Here is a 27,927-nt window from a genome sequence, read left to right as displayed (position 1 = left end):
GCTTGACATCATGTGACTAAACAACACAGTGATGACATGCCAAGCTTTAACTAGGCAGACTGATTGATTACAAATTTGAAGACAATTCAGCTGATATATAGAAAATACACCTTATTTGATCACCTCCCTGTGGTCAAATTATTTCCAACCTTTTTGTAGGGTACCATAATTTTTGTCCAGGCCTGGTTCATGAGTTTTTTTTTATTTAATAATTGTGTTGAACCACAATTAAAAAATAACAGGGATGAGAAGGACCAATTTGGAAAAACACTGAAAATGTCTGCCTTCAGCACAATTTTTTTTTTTTTTTTAATAAAACAGACTGTTAAATGGTGACCTCTGGGCAATCACATTTTGAAACCTTAAAGTGTGTGAAATTTATATCAAATACACTACTGCACTTACAAGTTATACTTCAGAAATAAGTAGACAAGCGAGAGAGAGAAATCATGAAATATAAAAGTGAGTGATAAAATGCGTGATCTACAGGGCGAGTGCTCCAGATACCCCTAATCTTATTAACAGCTGTCAATTATATAATATTTGAGAAATTCAACTTACCTTTGTGTTTCCTGGTTTGGATATGCTCCTGGATATTTTTTGCTCCTCGGCTTCCATATAGATCATATCGGAACACAGAGTGCACAGCACTTTGCCAGGAACGTCCACTTTTTGTGTGTTCTGTTAGACGTTTTCGTTCCTATCTGCACGGTTACACTTTTTTCAAGCCATGCCCATCCGAAACAGTTTTTTTACCCCGTGGTTTTTATCAATTTCCCTGGCACGATCTTCATCTTTTCGCTCCAAGACTTTCGCCAGACTGGCAAACGTGCAGACCGCTCGATAACATATGCGTACGCATGTCTATAAGTTGTAACTATGCCGTAGTAAACAGAACGCTTCTCTATGAAATGTTAAAATCAGTGAAAATACAGACGTGATACCGCCAAAATGCTGCCGGAAATCGGAATGTTGTCGTTATTAAAAACACCAAATTTAATGCAGATAGCAATGCAGTTTTCTGCGATCACAACTGTTACTAATTTCAAGACGAGCGTTGCCAATAGATGCTGGCGGCCGGTCTTGATCAACCCCTGGACTCAGGTCAAGCCGTACCCTAACCCACGCATCCCCCAAATTTTCTCAACAGATTTACACGTTTCACAAAAAAATGACATTTTCAGCTGAAAAAACACGGAATTCCACAAATCTGCGGAAAATTCCCATCCCTGGAATAAGGCCTGATTTTCATTTGTTAATTTTCATGAAGAAATCTGGTTCACAAAATTTTGGTTATGTGGAAGCTGAGCTTCAATCTCATCTTTGCAGTCAGGAGTAGCACTTGAACTCTTGCACGTTGAAATATTTATTTTTATTTTGCAAGTCGTTACTTTAGTTGGCTTAATTTTTCTTTGATCTCTGACAATACATACAGATGCTCAATAAACATTTCTTGGACTATTCATCTGTCCTGTAAATGCAAATCCAAATCTTAAAATATTCAATACAGAGCCCAGCTACTTCTATATTTATCATAGATCTGCATTTGCGGGTCTACTTGCAGGATATTTACATGAAAACTGTCAAACTGTGTAAAACTGCATTTTCCATTTTACACCACGTGCCGTCCTGGTGGTTCCGTCACGGGGAATAACCCTGCGACACCCCTGAGAGGCTACAGGACTATGCCAACGCTACAGTAAACGTCACACGGCACCGCCACGACTTACACAGACGTGTGGGATTTTAACAGTGAAAAAGCCAACTGCACCGTTCATTTACTTTTTCAAATCAAAAAAAAGTTTAGCAAAGAATTTACTTTTATTAAAATAGTAAAGGCAACTTTCTTACCAAGCTGACAAAATATGTGACCTGCTCAATGAGACAAGATGAACAAATACCAATTAGTTTCCAAATCACGTTAAATATTCAAAACAACTGCCGAAACGTCCAGCTCGTGACAGCAACTGCTAAGAATGCGTGGACAGATCAGAAACGGTTGTTGACTGCGAAAGGAAACTACAACCTCTAGCAAAAATGTGCAAATTCATGGACTTCCATGGTTACCCGTGCTCATCGTTTGACAGCCTTCAGTTGTGTCAGTGTGACTCGAAAACGAAATGTATTGTCGTAAAAGATGACCAAAATAGACAATTCAAATATCTACTACATCATCTTGCAAGACAATACAAAATATTAATTCAAAAAAGATCCTTGTGGATTTCCTCTTAAAGCAGCTGAGTTCTAAAACAGAGCACATTAAAAAAAAAAAAAAAGCCGGGAAAAGTTGCATGTGCTTTATTTCAAAGTCAAGCGGCTGCAACACTCGAGCTCCTTCAATGTCCATTTGTTGTCATTTTCGGTAAATGTACGTGCATATTATTTTCAAAGAGGCACTTGCATTGTTATGTTTGATGTGCAGCAATAGGGTAGGCTCCGCCTCCACCCTTTTCATTTATAAATCCTACTGCATCGCCATCCCTCTTTGCTCCCTCCTTGTCAAAATGATTAAAAATGCTTGAAGTATTGTAGATGATGCGGTTTGGGTATAGTGCTCGCTGTTGTGCCGATTTTGAAGGGGCATTGTTGGGAGAGTAGACGGGGTGGGGTGGGGGGCAAAGCAGTCCAATGCTCTAAAAAACAGGCAGTCTGGTGGAGGTCAGAGTACAAGCGTCGATATCCTCGGTGTGAGAGGCTCTGTGTAGGGACGGTTCTGAGGCACTGTGGTTTATCTTGGGCAAGGCATGCTGCAGAAGCTCGATCGAGGACAGGATCTTGTGTACACACACACACACACAATAAATAAATAAATATACGAAATGAACTTAACCCATCTTGACCTTGAAATCCTCAGTTAACGAGACAAGAAAGGAGAAGCTCACCTGTGGGAAGAGCGGCCTCTCGTCCTTGGACTTTTTGATGCAGTCGGCGACCAACCTTTTCATGGCTTTGGGGCAGTTCTTGTAGAGTTTACTGAGGTCAGGTGACAGATAGCCCCGTCCCACCATGAAGATAATCTTAAAAAGCGAGAAGGAAAATATTCTTACTTCGCTGAAGGAGGAATGACACTGAGGCAATGGGAGCTGCGGATACCGTACAGGCCACGACAATACCAGGAAACCAACACGATCCAAAAAGGCCGCATCGCACAGTTAATTTTGAACAGGCGATATTGTTTCCAGCTCATGGGTCCAAACGTGACGGCGAGCAGCAAGTCAGTGTGAAATGAACAGAACATGGATGGCTGATGAACTGTGTTTTTATTAAAGTTTGCTCGATAACTGCACAAGACAGACAACTGATGTGGCGATAGAGGGATAGTCCTACAGTGGCTTTGTACAGCGCTAAGAAGACAAAATCTTTGCATTTAAAAAAAAATAATATGCCGAACTAACTTGAAAACTACTGACCAAATAAAAATATCTCCACTTTCCCTAGGGTCAGGGTGAGTACTTGATTTAATGTGCTTTAAAAACTAATATTCCTGCTTAGTCAGTCTTGTGTGTGGATAAATTCACATATTTTTCTTTGTTAATTGCTCTTGGCGGACCCCTCGTGGTCACGAGGCTCTAAGCAGGTACTTAGTTCAATTAGGTCACAGGCACTCAAAAACACAAGGGCTTTTATGAAGTCATGCTGCTGCAGTGAAAAAGGCCATCCTTGGTTTATGGTGGGACCAACAAACATCGCGCAATGTACTCATTTGCGCAGCGGCAATAAGACAGTCAGGGACAACAACAAGGCAAGCTCAGCCCCTGCCTTACTTCTGTTTTTTTCCATTTCATTGTTTTATATTCATGGCCCGGAGGTGTTTTTCAAATAAAAATATTAAAACTTCATACTTCAGCTTTAGCATTTGTCAGACTACCACACTTTCTGAGTAACAACACAAATATTTAGATTGTCGGAACTATAAGAACGGAACTCACTTATCAAACAAAGACCCCTCGTACATCCATGTATCAAAGTATAAGGGGAACATACGGAAATGTTCAATAAGATATTCCTTTCTGAATATTGACATCATGGCATGCGTTTACTAATAAATGCATAACAAATGTTCGGACTCTGCAAACAAGTTCATCACAAAAAATGCACAAGATCGGGGACAAAAATGACACTGCAGTTTTCTTTGACCCTGCAAAGTTAAAAAAAGAAAAAACAGGATTACATATACCCAATGCGAAAACCAGAACACATTTGTTTTTTGCTCAATTGTATGAAGCCTACCTGTATTTAAATGCACTGCAGCATTTAGCAAGTCCGGACTGAAGTTAAAATGATTTTATCCACATAATCATTAGCACATTTGTAACGCTACTAGTTTTTAATAGTCGTTATTTTACCCCTATGTTTTAATGCGTGCATTACTATTTTTCTAAATCTGAGTCTTCTTCTTCTTTTCCTTTCGGCTTGTCCCGCTAGGGGTCGCCACAGCGTGTCATCTTTTTCCATCTAAGTCCATCTCGTGCACCTTCCTCTCTAACACCCACTGTTCTCATGTCCTCCCTCACAACATCCGTCAACCTTCTCTTTGGTCTTCCTCTCGCTCTTTTGCCTGGTAGCTTCATCCTCAGCACCCTTCTACCAATAAACTCACTGGACATGTCCAGTCTGCTCTCTCAAACCTTGCCTTCAAAACATCCAACTTTGGCCGTCCCTCGAATGAGCTCATTTCTAATCCTATCCAACCTGCTCACTCCGAGCGAGAACCTCAACATCTTCATTTCTGCCACCTCCAGTTCAGCTTCCTGCTGTTTCTTCAGTGCCACAGTCTCTAATCCGTACATCATGGCCGGCCTCACCACTGTTTTATAAACTTTGCCCTTCAATCTAGCAGAGACTCTTCTGTCACATAACACACCAGACACCTTCCGCCAGCTGTTCCAACCTGCTTGGACATGTTTCTTCACTTTCTTACCACACTCACCATTGCTCTGTTTTGTTGACCCCAAGTATTTCAAGTCGTCCACTCTCGCTATCTCTTCTCCGCTTCACTCTTCCTCGTCCGCCCCTCTGATTCATGCACATATATTCTGTTTTACTTCGACTAATCTTCATTCCTCTCCTTTCCAGTTCGTGTCTCCGTCTTTCTAATTGTTCCTCCGCCACATCTCACCGCTGTTCTGCTGCCCTCATACATGTCCTGTACTATTCTAACATATTTCTCCGCCACACCAGACATGCTCATGCAGTACCACAGTTCCTCTCTTGGTACTCTGTCAAACAATCTGTGGAACTCTTTCTAGGCATGAAACCATACTGTTGCCCGCAGATACTTACTTCTGTCCTGAGTCTAGTTTCCACTACTCCTCTTTTTCTATATCAGAGTGCATTATTTTAAGCAAAACTTGTGTACACCTGAAGTTTATCCCTTTAATGCTCCATTGTGTTTGAAGAGTGGATTGGAAAACCTTCACACCGCCCTCTGGAGTTTGGCAGTAATGTCACTGATTGTTGTCCTTGGGCATTTCTTCACAGCTCTCACATTGTTTCTGTCATCAACTGCTGCTGATACCCTAGGCAGAATTGAAAAGTCGGTGCATCCAAACAAAAGGTGCTCTGTCCTAGCTTGTTGAGCACATCTAGAAGTAAATAGTAGGCTTTACACAATCAGGATTTGACAGGCCACTCACCGATTAGAGACTTTTAAAATCAAATAACCGATCCAATCACAAGAGCGTGCAATGTGTCTTTCAATTGTGAAAGAACAAATTTGTCTTGCAGTCGGATCTAGGCATTACGTGTTGTCCGTCTGAGACATGTTATCTGTCCTACACAGCTGACTTCTTTATTGGCGCACGGATATTTACAATATGTCAAGACACGACAAGGCTAAAAATAAACCATATGTTGGATTAAAAAATAAATAAATAAATAAATAAATAAAACGTTGGGATTCAAATATATTGTCCACGATGGCGATGTGGAAAAAATGTCTTTTGTGGAAAGGATCAATTGATCAGATTGACATTTAAGCTGATCAGCCAATCAGCACAAAATGCTAATTATCAGCAGATACTGATCAAGGCAACCAGATCAAAGCAGGGGAGTCAAATTCATTTTTGTTACGGGCCACATTGCAGTTATAGTTTCCGTCAGAGGGCCGTTATGACTGTGAAACCATAAAAAAAATTAATTTACCTCATCATATTGACACACAAATTACTATTTTGAGAAAAAAAAAAAAAAGGGATATTAATTTTTAAATGATTGTTTGGTAAAAAAAAAATGGTTTTGATATCTTGATGCTATTTATGACATATGGTAATCAGAAATTTTGGTACAAATTTTCACATGAATCATGGAAGTTGGGACATGATTTTCCTTTGTGGGCCACATAATATCATGTGGCAGGCCAGATTTGGCCCCAGGGCCTTGTATTTGACACCTGTGGTGGACAGTCTAATAAATACCATGAAATAAGAGCTGGAATTCTGAAATTTAGTTTCAGTCACCTTTTGATCTGAAACCCACATTTTAGTATGCAACAAAAATGAAGGAATTGACCTTGCCATTCCAGTACTTTTGGAGGCACGTGTGTATAGAGGTGTATAAATGCAATATTGGACTGTACGAGCCAGCACTTTAATGGGATGAGGCTAAAAGTGATGACAAGTGTCCTTTTCGTGGTTATTTCGGGTAGTCGGCCCATTAGCAAATTTCTGGTAAGTGTTACTAATCGCCCCAGTTATTGTTTTTAAGGAATGACTGTTGTTCCGATAAGGTATCCATCTTGAGTAAAAGGTTTTGGACATATTTACGAGGGCTGATCCCACATTATTTTTGTGTACCCATGGTCAGAGGATGTTCTAAGTTTGTATGCAGAGCTTGGACAAAACAAGTATTGAGGATATTGATGAATCACATGTTTGTATAGCAAACACAGTACACGGTTAAAGCACAAATCTCTACATACGCACAGTTATAAATGTGTCTATACAGTGGATAAGTAGCGAGACACGATCCAGGTCAGGCCATGTGACGTGAGAAGGGACATAAAACCGCACACATCTAGAGTTGAGTTACTGATTCTATAGTTAGGTCAATGGCTACTGAGAGCAAAGCCACAACCGCAACCCCCTTCAGACAGCATGTGAGAGTTTCTCCACCATCTTCTCTGCTCAGCACACCTGGACCCAGTCGAAACACGACTACAGTTTACAGCAGATACTGAAACTATTTAAATGGCAGCACATCAAACATGTCTGTGCATGAAGCCATATTGTCATATTAAACAGCATACTTTGGCGGTGAAATGGCAGACGACTGATGAGGGCGTCTTCCTCACAGTTCTGGGGACTGGGGTTCAAATCCCACCCCCCACCCGGGTTTTATGCAGACACTCCAGTTTCCTCTCTGGCCCCGTAGCTCAGTGGTTAGAGCACTGGTTTGGTAAACCAGGGGGTGTGGGTTCGTATCCCACTGGGGCCTCCACTCCCTGAGAAGGGTTGCGTCAGGAAGGGCGTAAAAATTGTGCCAAACATATGTGCGTTCATCTGAGATGACACGCTGTGGCGACCCCGAAAGGGACAAGCCGAAAGAAGAAGAAGAAGACTCCAGTTTCCTCTCACATGCCAAAAACATCCATGAATTGAAAAATCTAAATTGCCCGAAAGTCTGGATGTGAGTGCAAATGGCTGACATCCAGTTCAGGGTGTACACCGCCTCCTGCCTGAAGATAGCTGGGATAGGCCCCAGCACTCCCGCACCCCTTGTGAGGATAATCGGCTCAGATAAAGGATGGATGGACATTTTGGCATTGTTTTACAGGTCAAGCAGCTGAATTTAAGTTTGAAAGCTGGAGTAAAAAGTAGAATAATCCAGCCATGTCGGGAAATTTCACTTGTAACTGCAAAGTTCCCAGAATATTTACAATGGCGACGAACATCATTATGATCATGTGTGCTTACGGAAGGACAGCCTGTCACAAGAGACAGTTCTACACAACGGTAATCGATTCAGTCCTTTGCACCTCCATCACAGTCTGGTTTGGGGCTGCCACAAAAATGGACAAACTGACTGCAACGGACGATCAAAACCGCGAAATCAGATTGTCGGCACAACCCGACCCACGTCACTAGAATTAGGACCAGAGCGGGTAGGATCTTTTCAAACCCTCCACATCCTGGCCGGTGGCTCTTTCAGCTCCTTGTGTCGAGTAGGCGCTACCGATCAATGCAAATTAAAACTAGCAGGCATTCAAACAGTTTCTTCCCTCTTGCAATTGAGTCATCAAATTCTTAACCGGCGAATCAACTATTTTCTCTCTTGCGCCATTGTTGGGACACACCCTCACGTCTTGCTGGTCCAATCAGTATTAGTAATATATACTGTGGACAATCCAATGATTTGTCACTTTAAACTGCTGCCTTTGGACAATTTTCATTGCACTGGTCTATAACTGAACCGCAAACGGGTGAGGGCACTCTGTATAGTCTTAACATAATGCGCGGCGTTGGCGCACTCTTAACTGCTCTAAATGCTAGAAGACTCTGCATCTTCGCACAACTTTGACTCTTGTTTAAAAAAAAAAAAAAAAAAAAAAAAAAAAAAGTTCCCTATTGTTTGAATGTCTGTTCTTCGTTCTTGTTCTTCCCTCAGTACTCAACCTGAATGTCGTACCAGGGCGGCACCTACTGCCAGAGAGAAATTCTTTGTTAAAGCTAATATGTTAATATGTTGCTAGCCGTGAGCAAATAATGTGGACAAGAACTAAGAGTTGCCTAACACCGGTGAAATCTCAAAAATAATCTCTTTACGCACTACACGTTTATGTATTGGCTCCGGTGACCCTTGCGGGGAAAAGCGGTTCGGAAAATGGATAGACGGTTTGTACCTGATCTCTGTTCGCTATCTGGGCGTATGGGAGCTCTCCTGTCATGAGCTCGAAAAGTACAATTCCATAGGAATAGACATCTGATTGGAAGCTGTAGGGATTGTTATCCTGCATCCGTATGACTTCAGGAGCCTGTGAAGAGACAACCCATTTCATGACACAAGTGTATACTTTGTACATACATCATATTTCTGTAATAACTGAACTTGTTTACACACCATCCAGAGAATAGATCCAGAAGGCTGCTCCACCTGATGTGAGCCGCTCCACCGGGCCTTTACCGTTGCAAGGCCGAAGTCGCCAATTTTCACAGTCAGCCCTTCATGCAAAAAGATGTCTTCCTGCTGTCAAGGATTCAGAGCTAAAACGCTGAGAAAATGCACATCTTGAGCAACTAGTCAGAGGATTGGGACATAGGCAAAGCTGTTCGGAAGGATACTGTTGGACTTCATGTCACGATGAATGATGTTCTTTGCATGTAGATAGCTTAAAAGGAAAAAAGATGAATGAAATCAGTCATTGTGAGTTCAAACCAGACAAATGTCATTATGACTTACTCCATGCCCTGAGCGGTCTGCCTGGAGATATCTATGAGCTGGATCATCTTGAAGTTTGTCTCCAGAACATGAATGTGTTTGTACAGACTGCTGCCCTCACACCACTGGGCCACAATGGCCAGGTTGTCCTTCGTCATGTAGCCCATAAACAACAGGATGTTTACGTGTCTTGTTTTTCTGTGAGTGAGGGGAAATCGGCGAGACGGTAACATCAAAGATTGCAACAGATAAGTCAGTATGTACTGAACTTTTAAAACTTTTTGTAAAAAAAACAAAAAATAAAAATGAACAGAAGATTTTCAAGGGGTTAAAACTCCAGTCCCATATTTCCTACCTCAGGACAGCTACTTCATTTCTGAATGCCTGAAACTGCTCTGGAGTGGGGTTGGTCACCTTTAAAATTTTCACTGCTACATCACCTAAAAAATAAAATTAAAAGAAAACCTAAACAAACAGGCCCCTATACTTGTGAATGTTGTGAGGAAACATGCAAAGTGACAAGGGAAAAAGTGAGCATTCGTGGCTGACCGAGAAGCAGCCCAGCCCCTTCTGCCCACATCATTCCTACCATGCCATTTCCCTTTGTATACAGTTCCAAAGGAGCCTGAACCAATGCGGGATTGAAGATACACCTCACTGGCTTCAATCTCCCAGTAGTAACTAGAATCCCGCTTCTCCCGAGGCCTCTGAATGTTTACAATGTCAAAGAGGTGCAATTGTTACGTACTTAATGTCATTGACTAAAATACAACGTGCTTGAAAAGGACAGTTACACCAATAAGGCATTCAATAGAAGAAATTACAATTTTATTCTTCTCCTGAGTATTGAAGGACGGAGCCCTCTCTCTCTGGGCCGGTGCAGGGGTTTTGGCTTGGGACTGGGACCAGCCAGTAGGACTCTGGTTGGGGGAACTCCCCGCTGTTCAAAGTATGAATGATAAATAAGGTATGCATAGTCTGCATATGCAGTCAAAAGGCAAATGTTTGTACCACATGCACAGAAACAAGAAAAAAGGAAAATCTTATGGTAACAGAGCAAAAAAAATGAAAATAAACGTACCAGAGTCATGATCTCGCATTGCATCCTAAAGGAAAAACAAAAACATACCATCACAAAAGGTTCAGGTTCACAACCCAGATGTAAAAGCCACTAGAATGTTTGGAAGTGAGGCCGTACAGGCCAAGACAGCACAAACACAGTTTTCTAACCTTTTCTGGACTCTCGGATGGGGTCTCAACAAAAGACTGGGAGAAGTGGACTAAACCTACTTTTCTCTTCAGCCAGAATCTATGGCACCAGGAGGTGGGGAAGGTATTCAGGCAGTCTAGCTACTCCCCAGCAGGGGACAACAACAAGGAGAGAAAATGAAAAGGAACACAAGGAAGGAAAATGAGGAGGAACAGACAACAGGAATGAAAAGTGATATCAGGTACGGTGCTCTGAAAAACTATTCCCCCCTTCCTGATTTCAGGTTTTGTTTTTGTTTTTTTTGCACATGTATAACACACAAAGGCTTGAAATCATCAAACCAATTTTAATATTACACAGAGACAACCCAAGAAAATACAAAATGTAGTTTTCAAATGTCAATTCAATAAGGTAAAAAAAAAAAAAAAAAAAAAAATCCAAACCTTTCTGAAAAAGAAATTGTCCCCTGTGCCTAATAACGGGTTGTGTCACCCTCGGCAGCAATAACTGAAATCAAGAGTTTGGGATAATTGCTGACGAGTCTTTCACATCGATCTGGAGGAATTTTCTCCAACTCTGAAGAATTGTTTCAATTCCGCCATATTACAGGGTTTTCTAGCACGGACTGCCTTTTTAAAGTCACACCGCAGCATCTCAACTGAATTTAAATCAGGACTTTGACTTGGTCACTCCAAAACTTTATTTTTGTTGAGCCATTCAGAGGTGGACTTGCTAGTATTTTAGATCTCTAGAGTTTGGGGGCACGAAATAATGGCTGGATGTTCTCCTTCTGGATTTTCTGGTACACAGCAGTATTAATTGTTCCATCAATCACAGGAAGTTGTCCTCGTCCTGAAGTAGCAAAGAAGCCCCAGACCATCACACTGCCACCACTATGCTTCACTGTTGGCATAATGTTCTTTGTATCAAACGCAGTGCCAATTTTACACTAGATGTAACGGGACACACACTTTCCAAAAAGTTCCATTTCTGACTCATCAGTCCAAAGAATGTTTCTCCAAAAGTCCTGAGGATCATAAAGATATTCTTGGGCAAATGTGAGATGAGCGTTTGTAATCTTTGCTGTCAGCAGGGGTTTTTGCTTGGGAACTCTCCAATGGATGACATTTTAGGCCACTGTCCTTCTTATGGTAGAATCATTAACACTGACCTTAACTCGGGCCACCGAGGCCCACGGGTCTTTAAATGTTGTTTGATGTTCTTTTGGGACCTTCTGGATTAGTCGGCGCACCCTTGAAGTAATTTTAGATGTTTGTCCACTCCTGGGAAGGTTTGCCACTGTTCCGTGTTTTCTCCATTTGTGGATAACAGCTTGGATTGTGGGTTACTGGAGCCCCAAAGCCTTGCAAATGGCTTTGTAACCTTTTCCAGACTGAAGAATTTCAATTTTTTTCAAATTTCTTGGATTGCGGTATGACGTTCTTGAGATGTTGTAGCCTACTTCATGTTCTTTGACAGATTCTATTCAAGTGATTTCTTGATTCAGCAAGTATGGTGGTTACCGGGTTTGGGTGTGGCTTGTGAAATTGTACTCACCTTTCCAAAATTTCTGGTTAGTCACAGTGACATTGTGGTTTAACAAAACGGCGCAATTACATTTTCACAGGGGGTGAGAAAGGTTTGGATTTTTTTTTTGCGTCCCAATAAATGTAATTGTCATTCGAAAACTGCAATTCGTATTTTCTTGGGTTATCTCGGAGTGATATTAAAATTGGTTTGATGATTTGAAAACTGTGTGAGATGTGCAAAAAAAAAAAAAAAAAAAGGAGGGGGCGGATACTTTTACACAGCAACGAATGTATCTGGAAAGAATAATTAAATATTTGCAGGAACCAAAGAAAGTGTAAAAGGGGAAACTAGGGCAAAGGAAAAGGTGGAATTAACCTTGTCGAGATAACACGGAAACAGAAAAGGAGGCGAGATAAATCGAAGGAAGATCGTTTGAATACCTTTGGAAGAACCAGGAGATAACCAATTTTCCCCGGATCTACCTTAAAAGTTAGAGTTCTGTTCTGTATTTCAACAGAAAAACTACCCCATATAAAATGAACAACAGGGTCGTTTTCTTTCCTCCAAGCAACTAGTTTCTTTTCTCGAATTTCCCGGAATGCCTGAGGGGTCTGGCCGTGCTGATGAACTCTGATTTCTTGACACGGATGTGCTCCCATCTGTCCGATCATTGCCTCCGACGATGAGGAGAACCCACACGCCCCCATTGACTCGCGGCTCCCCAGCCCCCGTAACGTGACAAGAGGCGGCCCTGCCGAGGCCACCCTCTCGCAGACCCCGCCGTGCCCCCGGTGGCCTCTCGTCACCCAACGAGCACAGAGTTTTTACAGCTGGCCAGCCTGCTCCTTAGCAAGACAGAGGCAGCCCCGATTCACTCCCCCTCCCCCGGACTAATGTGTTTCTACGAGGCGCAAAGTACAAATTTGGACTTGCAAATTTCGATGACAATCCACTTATTTCCAGCCTTGGTGCAAGCATGGAAACTAAGTCTGGGTTTCTAATCGTGTTTGTTCTGTACGCTTGTAAGTGGACAAATATTTGCAATGTGAAATCTGTTTTTTTCCCCCCCTTCGGTCCTGACACATTTACAGATACAATGCTTCACATGGCTGTCTTTAAAAATTCACGATAGCTGCCCTTTAAGTATGCATTCTTTGAAATTTATTGAACCTTTATCCATCCAGTAATGTATGGGATTTGCAATGCTGATCTTGTTGAAAACAGCAAAATAAAAAATAGAAAATTAAAATAATAAAACAAATATTCTTACAAGTATAGTAATTACATTACAGTATATAATAGCAAATGGTGAATAAATGAGCAAGTGGTCTGTAAAGCTGTATATGTCGCATAAAATAATTGCCTGAATGCTAATTTCTGATAGAAACTTGTCTTTGTTTGCATACATGGAAAGTATTCAGACACCCTTACATTTTAAAATCATTAGTTCATTGTTTTTCTTCATCATTGTACACAGCACCTCATACTGAACGAAAAAAAATGAACTATCACACAAAAATAAGTATTCAGAGCCTTTGCTGTGACACTCATATTTAACTTGGTTGCTGTCTATTTCTTCCAATCACCCTTGAGATGGTTCTACATCTTCATTAGAGTTCAGTTGTGTTTAGTTATTCTGATTGGACTTGATCAGCAAACCCAGACACACCTGTCTATATAAGACCTGACAGCTCATACTGCAAATCAGAGTAGATGAGAATCATGAGTCGAAGGAAGTGCCTGAAGAAGAGATTTTGTGGCAAGGGACAGAGTGGCCAAGGTTATGAAAAAAATTTCAGACAGGACAACTGGTCGCAATTGAAGGGAAGATGAATGCTGTCCAATTGCAGGAATATCCTGGACCAAAAGGGCTCAGGAACTCAGACTAGACCGAAGGGTCACTTTCCAACATGACAGCGACCCTAAGGACATAACTAAAATAATGAAAGAGTGGCTTCAGAAAAACTCTAACTGTTCTGGAATCACTCAGCCAGAACCCTGACTTAAACCAAATTGAGCATCTCAGAAGAGACCTTAAAATTTCTTTTTACCAACTTTCGCCATCCAACATGACAAATCTGGACAGTCATCATTGCATGATTCCCAATTACTCGAGGCCTTTATAAGCTCAAAAGGGTGTTTGTACTAAATAATGACCAAAGAGTTGGAATATTTCTGGCTGAGTTAGATTCCAGCTTTTCTTTAAGAAATCAGCAAAAATGCAATTTTTTTCCGTCAATATTGGATGCTCTGTGTACTTTATTGAAGAAACACTACCATGATTTCAGGACTATAAGCCGTGATTTTTGTTACATGCTTTCAACCCTGCGGCTTGTGCAATGATGTGGCTAATTTTTAGACTTTTTCGAACGGTCGCTAGGGGCACTCCAGCAGAAAAGGTAAGAGTGAGACAGGTGTAATATCTGTGTCAAGGAAGATGCAAGTTTAATGTAACTTCGTGCTTTGTGTATGAATAAAATTAGCATGAACAGACCCTCATAATGGAAAATGCAAAAATAAATGTATATAACGCAGCTTTTAAGATAAAAGCAATCGAGCAGGCTGATAAAGAAGGAAACAGAGCTGCTGCATGTAAAGTTAACATTAAATGAATCAATCGATGGTGAGATGCAGTGAGAAGAACTGGAGCAATGTAAAAAGATGAAAAAAAGCTTTCAGAAGTAATAGCAGGTGGGCTGAACAGTGTTGCTGCTGTGTAACTGCCGCGACTCAGTGTCTTTTACCGGTATGTTTTTTTTTTTTTTTTACCGGCCCTGTTAGCGCTGCGCTAGCGTGTTGCTGCTGTGTCACAGGCACTGTTTGGAAAGAAAAGCTAAGATATATTATTAAAACTTTGAAAACTCTGTTTGTACCATCGTTCTTTATGAATATCTCATGTTTCAATGTGGGCACATGCGGCTTATATACAGGTGCTGCTTATGCATGTACAAAATGGTTTTTCCTTTAAAAATGTACCGGGTGAGGCTTATAATCACGTGCTGCTTATAGTCCAGAAATTACGGTAGTATATGTGATCTGAGAAAATGGCTCCAATAAAATATTCAAAATCTCATGGGGTCTGAATACTTTCCATACTCACTGTATGGGTTTACACTTATATTTAAAAAAAAAAAAAAAAAAAGAAAAAAAAACTCCATGCCTCAATGACATGTTAGCACTGTAAATGAGAATCAATTCTCAATTTCCTTACATGGATAAATAAAGGACAACGGTTAGGTTTAAAGGTAAGATAGTCTTAACGTAGAAAAGACATTAACTTGAAGGGTTGAGCTGCCTGCATTAATTTGCTGGGGACCAGCAAGATTCAGTAATGAGCAACTCTCCCATTTGAATAAGCTGAAATGAACCTGTAGGTGTGATGGAAATGCAAACTACAATCTTTTGCCTGGTTGAGGGAAAAAGGGCTAATTTTAAAAGGTCAGTGATTGCACCGAGAGGTACAGCAAGAGGCCCAGGTTGTGTGTAGTTACCTCAAACATACTGCTGTCTACAGGCAGGGTTGTGCTAACCATGTGGACGTTTGGCGTCGAAGTAGAGCGTTGCCTCTGGGAGAGACCGCTGCCTGTGGGCGAGTAGGGTGTGGCATAGTTGAAGGCATGGGGCGTTGAATACCGGTGGGCAGAGCTGTGAGGGCGAGAGAATGTTCTTTTTCAGAATCTATTGTCTGTACAGTATCTGGAATCTAATCTTTGAACTGCAAACATGACCCTGTGCTGGCCTTATTGACAACAGACTAAGTTTTATTCCAAGATGTTGCAGTGTCAGCAGTGTTTTGTGTGCCACAACTGGATTACCCACTTCTAAGTTTATGGCTGACAGTGAGCTTCTCTTGAGGCTCATGCACGAAAAGTCAGCTTACTTTCTGATGCTTATCAATTAATGCCATGTTACTGTGCTATGTAAACACGTTATGGCGAAGGTTAAAAACAGGAAATACTGGATACTCACCTTAACATGATGACTTCTGGACAAACGTGATAAACTTTTTAGAGAGACAATGTATTTTTTTCTATATCAAATTATACCCATAGAAAATACTATACTGTATACTGGGAGCAGGAGCTTATCTCTACCGGACTCGACCCTGCCTGGAATGGTCAGCATCCAAACACTTGAGCACTGAGTTTGCGTGCGAAATAGGCAGCTCTCTGATTTTAACCAGTTTGAAATGCTACTGAAACAACAGGCTCTGTTCACATCTACTGTTATATCAGCCCTTGGACTTATAAACCCCCGTAAAGCCGAGAACGTCATTAAAAACAGGATTTTATCCAATTCTTATTAAGGCTCTTTGCATATTCAAGCACAAGCCCTAAACAGCAATCCCGTATAGGAGTTTGATATTGTGTATTCAGCATTTTGTATTTTATCACATTCCTTAAACCATCAAAGATTGTTTAATTGTTAAAAAAAAGCAAGTTGCTAAAGAGAGTGTGTTGGTGAGAATAAAAGTGAGGGTGTGGATATTTCAAAGGAGGCTCAATGGCTCCATTCATTTGAACCCAGCGTGTACGTGTATTGGCATATATTCTGGGGACAAGCACATTCTGAATATTGTTATAAATTGTGTTTGATGTTTTATATGCTATTTATATGGATTCCGGCGACATAGCTCTTTAGCTAAATCCGGAAATGGGTTTTCCACGTGAGTGTAAGTTTATCTCCGCTTTGATAGGCTGTAAACTGTGGTGTTAAGATGGTGATTAAAATTTTGAATTGTGGCAAAAATCAGTGTCAGAGAGATCGGCCACTCATGAAAACAGCCACCGAACGACGCACGATGTGCAACAGTTCAGTGCCGATGATTAGTGCGCGTCAGGCTTTAGACGTCATGATTGTGAAAGTGGCAAGTCACCAAGCTTATGGAAAAGCCCACATCGGTCAGCCATTCATATGCTATTCATATGCTAAGTCATCGGCCTGTGTTTTAGAAACAGGTCAGAGGAGGTTCTGAGGAACAGTGCCATTCCAAAAAGTGTCACGGAAGTGAAAGCACACAGCGAGGAACCAGGCTGGTTGCGGGTAAGAACTGGTACAAAGGAAAAGGGCAATTTATGTGCACACTGTGCTGCATGTCTAACTATTCCCCCGTCTGCTTAGCCTGTACAGTAGACAGCTTGGTGTTGCTCTCGTGAGACAGCCACTTACAAATTGCAGGCTATGAGCAATAAAAAAAAAGAAATGCAATCTCAGAAGTAGAACATACTGCATGAAAATTTACAAAAAAATAATTTAATACTTTTAGCTGACATATGGTTTACAATTGCCTGTATATGCCACAAGAAAGCAGCAAAGCAAAGAACAATAAAATAGAGTGGACCCTCTTACCATCAGCTACCCATTTAGAAGTCACTTAATGGACCTTTCCGATGGCGATCTTAAGCTCCGACCCCATAGCCATCTCCCACAAGCTTTCAAAATGGCGATTGAATAGTACATGTTTGAGGTCGATTCTCTATCGTGTATTCCAGATAATATTGGGGTATGTTTTTTGCCAAATGCATCAGACTTGTCCAAGAAAAGTTCTACAAGAGGTCTCAACTATTTCACGCAAAAGATATGTACACGGGATTAAGATTTTGGACAGAGCAGAACGGAATGTTACAGCGAAATGTTGGCGATTGATGCAAAATAGTTTGACGCCTCACAAATTTCATATTGAAATCCAACAGGGTAAAATAGTCAAATCGTACTGCGCATGTAAAGCAGGGTGAGTACTTTTTACTTGGAAAGATCACAAATAATATCATTGTAGTTTTTATAAGTGAGTGGGTGTATTCATTTGACTTGGCTGGTAATGGAACCCATTGCTCTGTCTTAAAAGTCTGATGTGATACAAATAGGCAAATAGAATTTTCTCCATTTACGTATCACTAACCCGACTCTTTGGCATAAAACATGACACTTCGTTCAGCAGGTCAGTGATATGCGGACAAAGTGAAAGTTGTTCTCCTGCAATGTATAAAGCACTGATAATAATTCCATCAAACTCAGAGAAGATACTTCTCCCTCACTTGCCATCGAACATACAGCCGAGTATTTGTTGATATTGCTCACATTTAGTTGTACGTGGACTCTTCCGCGAGCCTTAATCCACTGTAGACACTTCGTCAACTGTGCTTTACGCTTTGGAAAATGAATCAACCGGGCCCCTTGTAACCTAGCAGGATATCTTTCATCAGAATTGCACGTTCCCCACACACATCTGAAGACCATTTTTGTCCTAACAACTTTTCTAAGCGCACGCTACTGACAACCAACATTGCTTGTGGGACAATACGGTGAGAGGGGCGTGTCAAGCCAGTGGTTAAGACAATGCGGCTATCTGATTGGTTATTATTGTACGAGTGACTGACAGGTCGGAAAGGTCCATTATGTGAAACCTTTACCTGAAACCTGAAAGCCTTATTGTTATTTTCAGTCACACGGCAAATATATAGTGTGTCTGTGGAAAAATACTGTCTATTCGTATGTTTTATTTGCAGCATTTCTTTAAATTGAGAAAATGAACAGTTACCATTGACCTAGTTGTCCACTTCATTGTTGAGGTAAGAGATCCTGACAACACGCACGCTCACTCACTTCAGTCAAACACACCCATTCAACTCGGTCATCCCATCACAAGTCATACTGGATTTGGAATAACAGTCAGCAGAGATGATTGTATAGCCGCAGCTGCTTGGAAGTAAATAGTGTACTGTATGTATTTCACTATCCCGTCACCGACCACCCTTTGCTTTATTTATTTGAACCCTGTGTTGTATTACAAATATCAGCTGCTAAACTTGTCATCAGGGGAGAGAGAAAAAAAAAGAAATTCCACAGTCATGACGTCACAGATTTTAAAATTACGTATGTGCATGTGCACGTGAGAGTAAAGCTTGACCTTTTTTTCAATTTCACTCCTGAAAAGAAACAACTTGTCATGTGGAAAGGTCTTAAACCTTTATGAAGCTACTAAATGTAATTTCCCTCAAGGGATAAAAGTAACCACCCATCCACGACTTCTGTTCAAGGAAAGATGAAAAATCTTCAAAAACATTCTGAAATCCCTAACGGAGTCATTTTGCAAACCATATGACATGCCAAATGACAAAAAAAAAAAAAAAAAAAAAAAAAAAAAAAAAAAAAAAAAAAAAAGTAAACATTGATAAAACAAAGAATACCAACTATGTTTCTTCCTCCAGCACCAAATTTGTATGCCAGTGTGTATTGTCGTCACAAACTTGTCTATTCGGCTTTCATTATGTTTAAAATTTTTTATCTCATTCTATTTTTTTGCATTTGTTCACAATTTTTGGTTGAATAAAAGCTTAAAGAAAATAATACTGCGCAAACCTGATCTGGCATATTCTCTTATGTACAGTCTGGACATAAATCAATTTGTTAAATACAACTTTGTGCAATTTTGTAGTTGTATGAAGCACTAAAATAAGACCTGTTGTTCTGCCACACAGGGTCTATGAATGAATATCCTTGGAAGCAAGTAGGTATTTAGAGATTCTTTTACAGGATATCATCAAATTATCATTCTAATAAAATTCAAAAAGAATATCAAGTTATTTTCATTTGCCCATACTGCCCACCCCCACTATCTAAGACCATAGGTTTGTGTTGTCATACTCACCTGTACAAAAACAGTAAATAATAATAAAATACAATAAAATACAGGCTGCTGCAGGAGCATTGGCAGTCGGAACCATCAATGTACAGTAAAGGCTTGTTTATACTCGAGCGTGCAGCAGCCATGCTGGCATCATTGCGGCTATACCGCGCGTAGCTTGCCTTTATGCTCTAGCAAAACCCACATGCACGGTTTTGAAAACGTGCTGCAGTTCTTCTCCAAGTCAGAGGTGTCGCGACATGTGGAATGGACCTGTCCGACCTGTCAATCACTCGTACAATAATAGCATATCAGGTAGCCACATTATCTTCACCCATGACTTGACACGCCCTTCTTGTCGTCATGTCCCACAAACAATGCTGGTTATCAGTCGCGTGCGCTTTGAAAAGTTAATGTTACGAACAAAATGGTCCTTAGATGCGCTTGGGGAACGTGCAATTCTGATGAAAGACATCCTGCTCGGTTACAACATGCCCGGTTGATTCATTTTCCAAAGCCTAAAACACAGTTGACGAAGTGTCTACGATGGATTGAGAATCACGGAAGAGCGCACGTACAACTAAGTGTGGACAATATCAACAAACACAAGGTTGTATGTTCGAAGGTAAAGGAGAAGTAACTTCTCTGAGCTTGATTTAATTATCAGTGCGTTATATATTGCATGAGAACAACTTTCACTTTGTTAGCGTAGCACAGACCTGCTGAATGAAGCGTGTCATGTTTTATGCAGAAGAGTTGGGTTATTGATACGTAAATGCGCCAGGTCATGCAAGAGAAATGTCTATTTGCCTATTTGTATCGCATCGGACTTTTAAAACAAGAGCACTGGGTTCCATTATGGGCCAGGTCAAACGAATACACCCACTCGCTTATAAAGACTACAATAATGGTCCAAAATCTCAATTCCATGTACATATCCTTGCGTGAAATAGTTGAGACCTCTCCGTAGAACCCTCTTGGACAAGTCTGGTATTTGGCAAAAAACATACTGCAATGTTACCGGGAATACGCGATAGAGAATCCCCTTCAAACCTCTTCTGTTCAGTTGCCATTTTGGAAGATTGTGAGAGAAGGCAACTGTAGCTAAGGCGCACAGAGCTGAAGATCGCCAGTCGGAAAGGTCCATTGGCGAGCACGCCGAGTGGAGTTTCCTTAGCACATTTCTGGTCGCCGTTTTTACGTTCCTTTTTGTAACAAGAAACAGTAACAACAATGGCGACCGTGGAAAAGTGTCGGCTTGAACAAATGGACCTAAATGACCAGATGATACATACCATGTTGCACAATCAATAAAGAAGGGAGTGGAGGAACGGAGAGTACGTCATCATAGCATATGAATAAAATGGACCAATCGCAAGAGATCATCTCTGCAGCTTTCTCCACACAGATTATTATTTTTTTAATATGTGCGCACGCAAAGGTGCTGCGCGGGCCAATGGGTTGGCCACGTGAAGCAATTCGAGTGATTTCCACAAATAAGCGCGGAGTATAAATAGGCCATATTTGCTATTCCTCCACTAGAAACCACCACTACAGTATTTCTTATTTATCATCAGAAAGGTTTACATGGATGTACAGGCACGCACAGTACATTGTGATTAGATGTTTACTGTACAGTACATTTCCTGAGCTCCTTTCAAGAACAGCAGAGAATAATGTTAGTATACCTCATGGGAAGATCTACATACCTTGGAAAGCGAGTTAATGATTCTCTCATTCGCCGAGATGTTAATGGGGGAAGTGACGGTGCACCACTCTCACCAGGTGTTGGACACAGACTGAAGAAAGAGACATCAGGTGACTTAACCTTGTAGCAGCGCCTCGGCCCCAAAACCCCTTCGTTTTAGGGACCATTATTTAGCCGGGGCACTTACAGGAGTTGTCGGATATTGCTCCAGTCCACACACATTGTGGGTACTTTGGTGCTGCAATGCTCATGGAACTTGTAGCCACACGTTTGGCAACGGAAACCGTTCAAAAGAAACTTTTGGCAAATGTCACAGAAGGCTAGCTTCAGATATGTTTTCCGGACCTAAACCATGAGCAAGATTCGAACATTTATTTTTTGGCAGAGACACTAATTTACATGTTAGTCTTAGACACTCACAAAATTGTGTGTGGTCAGAGGAACATGATCCAAAACCTCCACCAGCAACTCTTCACCAATCAGGGTGGTTGAGTCAGTATTCCAGTCCATCCGTAGTTTTTCACTGTTATAAGATAGTGCAGCACTTGTTATGAGAACACCGGTGTGCTCTTCAGAGATCAAATCTGTTAATTTTTCAACCAGAGTTTAACAAGTCGAAGGCTCACCTCCTCTGCCCAGGATGTAGTCTGAAAACAGCACAACATTGAGGTTGTAGGCCTCGCACCATTAAGGCTTTAATCAGACAGCTCTGCAGAGTCACACCTGGCCGCACGTTCACCTAAGGCAGGCAATATATTAAGTTGTGACTACCGCATCGTCCGCACTATAAGGCGCATCACATTATAAGCCGCACCCTCAATGAATGGCCTATCATGAATGGCCTATCTTTAAAAATAAATAAATAAATAAAAAAATCATACATGAGGCGCATAGAATAGATGCTACAGTCGAGGCTGGGTTACGTTATGCATCCATTAGATGGAGCTGCACTAAAGGCTCAGTATTGATCCATATATAAGGCACACCGTATTATAAGGCGCACCATCGGCTTTAGAGAAAATTAAAGGCTTTTAGGTTCGCCTTATAATGTGGAAAATACGGTAATTTTGCCTTTCAGCGTGACTTCATACGCCTTCAAACCGTTTCACCGATAGCATTTCCTGAACTGGAAACTCAAATGGACCTTCAATATTCCATTTGCAACACATTCCAGAAATCCTCATACCACAGTGCGCTGCTGGTTTGGGAGGTAGACACGAATGGTGCTGCTTGTCTTCGAGTCGGGTATCTTGCTGTCGTCTGAGGAGCGACGTTGGCAGGGAAATCCCTGGACCATGGTCGGTGAAAGGCACGGGCCCTCGAAGGAAGAGTCCCTGATTCCAAAGCCATTGCTCAGTGTCTTCCATGCTCCCTGGAGGTGCTCCATCAGTAAAGCCGAGTGCTCTCAATGGTCTGGGGGGGGAAAAAAATAAATAAAATTAAAAAAAAAAAAAAAAAAAAAAAAAAAAAAAAAAAATCAACCATGCACCAACTTCGAATGGTTTTAAAAGCTCACATCATCAGCTGACATAATCAATATTACATTAGTCGTCTGTTTTCTAAATGAGAGCGAGGCAGTGTGGAGACTCGATGTCAAAGTGGAGGAAAATAACTGGCAGGAACATAAACCGGAACAAATGTTTATATTGAAAGCTTATTTCTCGGACAATTTTACAGTGCATAACACGTGTAACTGTTCCCTCCAAAAGTATTGGAGCGGCAAGGTCAATTCCTTTGCTTTTGTTACTTTTTCCTCACTTGAAAAGTGTCTCGCTACAAACAAAAGGAGTTCTGTCCTGAGTTAACATATGTAGATGTAAATAAAGTGAAATAAAAGCTAGAATTATGAACTGCTGTTTCGTGATGATCTTGACATCTGAAAACCAAATGTCTTCAGTATACAATAAAAACAATATAGGAAATAGCTGGCATGATTTTTTTTCCCCTCACAGATGTTGCAATTCCTCACAGTAAGCGTTCAAGAAGTCAACAGAGATTTTGGCTCAACTGATAGCATCACAACGTCGCAACGGATTTACAATTTTCTCCAAAGTAATTGTTGGCGAGGACACTTGTTTAAAGGTCGAATCCAGAGGAAATGTCTTCATAAATAAATTAGCGCCAAAGTGCACATTTCCTTTGTAATCCAAATGCCTCCGATGTCTGTTTCAAACCGAGGCTCTGTTGAAGCTGCTTCCGTCTGATGTAACTCCAACACAGCACCAGTAAAGAAATGGCTTCCAACACAGACAATCATAAAAGCTGCGCGTGAGATCTCAAGGAGATAGACAGCACTGATGACGAAGTTTTTATGGAATGCTCTGTGGAAGAGATAGGAACTGAAGAGGGGGAATTTTCTTATTCTTCCCTTGTTCGAAAAACATCCCATGCAGGTGTAATTCAACCATATATGTTCGAACCGGAGTTGATGAATGCAACACAAGGACAGGATTCGGCAAGACCTGAAAAAGTTGACGTGGAACTTTGCACCAAATCACAGACTGGTACGTGCCTCAAGAAACCTACATACACCTCGTTCACGAAATAATCTAATCCAAACACGTTTAAACGTCTGATGCTGCTTGCACGCAACAGTGAGTCGTTTGTTGTTGTCGTACTAGTGACTGAGTTGGCGTAAAACAAAAATCGAAACCTTCGGTATCGTTCTGCGTTTCAAGATTTAGGCCCTATTTTAAATAATGCACCTAACACTTGAGAGCACACACTGCCGTAGTCGAATTTCAGGAAGACCTAAGCGTCAACAGTACAGTAACTTTATACAGTGTCCAAATTTCATCACCTTCTAAACATCACATGGATATGGATATTAGCTGGCATATATATCTGTATCGGTATTGTACTTACATTTAAAATGAGGTAAATACTTTGTCAATTCTAAACAATTGAACACATACGTAGGTACTTGCTACGGAAGCCAAGTGAACTCTGTCCCAGGCATTCAAAGCAGTTCACTGTGAAATGCTTGGAACATATTTACTGTCCACTTTGATTTATAAGTCCAATGCGCCTGCTTCGTCTTCACAAACCTGGTCCATAACCTGCAGATCTGTTCATCTTACACCAATTCATGTACCATCAACGTTTGACGCAGAACAGCCGTATACAACACGCTTCCTTGATCATCTTTGCTAGCTTTTTCACTCTCTGGCTAAATGTTGTCTTGACGTGATGTCAAATTCCGGGGAATTATGGAACTTGCCAAATCTAAGTGACATTTCGAACAATATCTTGAGACTGACTTTGATGCTATTTTATTTCATTTCTGTTGTGTTGAGAACTTTTTAAATATTTCATGAAATTTTAGCTACAATTGTGTGATGTATAAAATACATTTCCTCTGGATTAGACCTTTAACAAGTATCTCAAAAGAACTCTGATTCCCATTCAACTTCATGTAAGTAAGTAACCACAGAATGAACTTAAAACCTCCAATGTGACACAGTAAAATGTTCCAGCAAAAAAGCAGGGATGCAGAATCTTCATTCTGCTTGACCTAGCAACTGAACATGACCAAAAAAAAAAGGTATCTGAAAACTATATAGGATGCAAAGCTAAAATCTAGCAATTGTTTTGGTTTTGTTCAACAAAGCAGGGGAAATGTGTTGTTCGGAATCAAATTCTGTCTTTAAGCATCTCAAATGGATAGCTGCAGCTTACGTCATGTGAATTGCACAATTTCCACAGAAAGTGTGATTTCTGATAAATACTGCTCCTGAGACAAAATAAGAAGTAGATCAGAACACAATATAAGTTTCTTTCGGCTTGTCCCTTTCGGGGTCGCCACAGCGTGTCATCTCAGATGAACGCACATATTTGTCTGGCACAAGTTTTACGCCGGATGCCCTTCCTGACGCAACCCTTCTCAGGGAGTGGAGACCCCGGTGGGATACGAACCCACAACCCCTGGTTTACCAAACCAATGCTATACCAAATGCCAATTACAAAGCTCCTACTAGGGGCTATCAGGAGGGCAGAGATGACAACTGATTGAAGAATTTATGTATTTTCTTTGATGACAATTATCCTCTTAAAAAAAAAAAGTAAAATAGTGCATTCACACTATTAGCATTGTGACGTCACATCAACTTGCTCAAAGCTTCGTGCAATGAAAGGCTTATGCGGCGTGGTGTGGCAGAGAAATAAATCTGCTTTCTACTGAAACCGTAAACACAACATTTAGGTCATGACGGATTCAGGCTTTGGTGTCATTTGCATACTAAATTCCAAACCTGACACACGATGTTTTTGTTTTCGTGGTCGTCTACTGTGGTAAACAGTACATACCACTTCAAGGTTCACTGTGTTGTGCGCACTCATGGCTATTAGACTCTACTATAAACAATCACCCAGATTCTTGAATTCTTGTGTGAACTTCACCAAATACATCAAACGCAACAACAAGTTCATTTTTTTTTTTAATTCTGTCAAGTCATATTCAACTCCAGCTCTGCTCATCAGATAATTCGGTTAATATGAATTTGACAATGGTGAACATAATTAATATGGTCTTTGATGCATTTGGGATGAGGAGCACAAAACTGCTTACATTTGAGTTATAGCATTGTGTTGACATATAGAGCTCTGCACACAAACTGGAGACTGTGCCTTTTGACCGGTCATAGTTTTAGAACGTGACACTTTTTTTTCAGTTTTTTTTTTTTTTTACTGAAAGGTTTTTTCAAATTGAAAGTCAATTAATTCAAATCTAATTAATAGGTTCAAATGGTACAAATTAAGTGGTAAACTGTAAGAGGTTGAAAAAAAAAATAGGTAAGCCCACCCAAAACTGGAAAATAATGTTCATTTCAGAATTATGCAAAACGGGATAGTATCCAAACTTAAAACAAAAACAGTGACATCAACAATTTACAACCAGGGCCTTTCACAACAGTTTTGGCAAGAACTTTTTGAAGAATATTTGAGTTCCGTTTTAGAGACAATTGCCACAAGTGTGTGCAACTGTTATATCTTCCCAGACTTTGATGAGTCAAAAGTTTATAACACATTTTTGTTTGTACAGTGAGTTGTCAATGTATTTTGTAACCGTGCTTTCATTTTAGGAGTAAAATGAGAACTTGAACTGCAAAAAAAAGAAAAAAAACTTTTGACCACTATTGTATACAGTACAAGAAAAATATGTTTGTTTAACAAAAGGACAAAAAGAACATCAGAATGATTAGCATATTGCATTCGTATTCTTCTACACGATGCATTATAGCTGTGGAAAAAGTGCTGCGTTTGCATCTGCCTTGTAACGTGACCTGTCTGACAGAAACCAAATATCTTGCTAATGTATAGCGCTTTGCAGTGAGTGTGCACACGAAAAGATCTGCTACACCTCACTAAAAACAGCAGGCCAAACACAAAGGTTGGGCCTCAGATGAACTTTATTCAAGTTTTATGTTTTCGTACGTGTACGTGGAGGAGGCTTAGTCTTACAGCGCACTTTCCGCATAAATCTGCAGACGAGGGTGTCAGAGTGTTTTTAAACAGAGCTTTTTACCGAAATGGATGTAGTTCATATCGAAGTTAAAACCAAAATGTCAAACATTACACAGGCGCTCCATGTAGTGGAAGCTACAACATGTAACGTCCCCGACTTCTAGTGTTGGCCTACTGCAGCAGTAGTAGCACAACAAAATTCAAAGAAAACATTGTATTCCAACACGATCGCTTTCAACGCCGGATAGCTCCAACTAATTTTGCTTTTCTAGCTTGGGTCACCTCAGCAGGTCAAGCTACACGACGCCAAAACACGACGTTAGTGTCCATTGTGTTTCATCGTGTAAAGTCCTATTAAATTTGAACATTATTGGGAAAATTATGGGTCAGTTGACGCTACGATGGTAGAAGCCGATGTAGCCCCACAGAAGCCAAACGTTGCTGCTCCTTCACAAGCTTTAAAATGCTCAAAATTGTTTTCTGGAAACGCGCTTTGAACATTTGTAATTAGCTTTTTCCACGTAGCCGCGCTACATGCTGTAAACGGAGCTGTGTGTGTATGTGCGTGGATGAGCGCTTACCATTACCAAGAGAACTTGTGAAAATTGTGCTCCGCCATAACTTCAGGAAAAAGTGGCGTCGGTGACATCATCATATTCGCAACGCATTCAAAGAAAAACCCAAGCGACTTTGGCACGCCAAAAAAAAAAAAAAAAAAAAGATCGGAGTATCCCGTAAAATGTCGCGATAGTGGACGTAGTGAAGGTCACGGGCTGGTCGCCTCGAAAGCAGGAAAACAAATGAGTGCATTGGACGAGCGGGTAGCATTTATTGTGATGCTGGCGGCGTTTTCACATTTGAATTTCCACCACCTTCCTGACGACTTTTCGTTTGGAAATTCCGATTTCCAGGGGGAGGTCAAAGGTTGGACGCGCGCCGTCCCGCGTCCTTCTGACGACAGCGATTGAAACGAGAACTCGCGATCGAGACGCGAGGGTAGCATCAGTCCCGCTTGCT

At 40.9% G+C, this 27,927-nt stretch overlaps 1 protein-coding gene and 1 non-coding gene across 4 annotated transcripts; one reads left to right on the top strand and one right to left on the bottom strand.

Annotated features, from left to right (window-relative positions):
• Positions 1-1,350: 1,350 nt before the first annotated feature.
• Positions 1,351-27,927, bottom strand: raf1a (Raf-1 proto-oncogene, serine/threonine kinase a). 3 transcript variants are annotated; one of them, XM_061842580.1, is made up of 17 exons: positions 27,492-27,927; positions 22,634-22,860; positions 22,074-22,186; positions 21,868-21,970; positions 21,635-21,792; positions 21,449-21,538; positions 15,607-15,760; positions 10,457-10,481; positions 10,200-10,315; positions 9,965-10,082; positions 9,731-9,815; positions 9,397-9,573; positions 9,279-9,325; positions 9,058-9,176; positions 8,840-8,971; positions 2,883-3,017; positions 1,351-2,774 (listed from the first exon to the last, which is right to left on the bottom strand). In XM_061842580.1, the coding sequence occupies exons 2-17, from the start codon at positions 22,832-22,834 to the stop codon at positions 2,634-2,636; spliced, it is 1,914 nt and encodes a 637-aa protein (XP_061698564.1). In that variant the 5' UTR covers positions 22,835-22,860; positions 27,492-27,927; the 3' UTR covers positions 1,351-2,633. The 3 variants fall into 3 exon arrangements, with proteins under 3 accessions (XP_061698564.1, XP_061698576.1, XP_061698584.1); XM_061842592.1 differs by having other exon boundaries at positions 27,498-27,927; XM_061842600.1 differs by lacking the exon at positions 27,492-27,927 and adding an exon at positions 10,606-10,725 and having other exon boundaries at positions 22,634-22,849.
• On the top strand, positions 7,362-7,434 carry trnat-ggu (transfer RNA threonine (anticodon GGU)). Its single transcript has one exon. It is a non-coding gene; the product is annotated as a tRNA-Thr (tRNA).

The sequence above is a fragment of the Syngnathoides biaculeatus genome, chromosome 2 (genome assembly GCF_019802595.1).
Source record: "Syngnathoides biaculeatus isolate LvHL_M chromosome 2, ASM1980259v1, whole genome shotgun sequence".
Taxonomy (NCBI): Eukaryota; Metazoa; Chordata; class Actinopteri; order Syngnathiformes; family Syngnathidae; genus Syngnathoides; species Syngnathoides biaculeatus.
The sequence above is the reverse complement of the archived record's forward strand: the minus strand, read 5'-3'. Positions and strand labels throughout refer to the sequence as shown.

Bases quoted from the DNA above. Each gene is read 5' to 3' on its own strand.
- raf1a (XM_061842600.1), bottom strand. From the start codon at position 22,834: ATGGAGCACCTCCAGGGAGCATGGAAGACACTGAGCAATGGCTTTGGA. The intron at 21,539-21,634 runs GTAAGTGCCCCG...CTCTTTCTTCAG, and splicing joins AGCAATATCCGACAACTCCT to TCTGTGTCCAACACCTGGTG. The intron at 9,574-9,730 runs GTAGGAAATATG...CCTCACTCACAG, and splicing joins AATGAAGTAGCTGTCCTGAG to AAAAACAAGACACGTAAACA.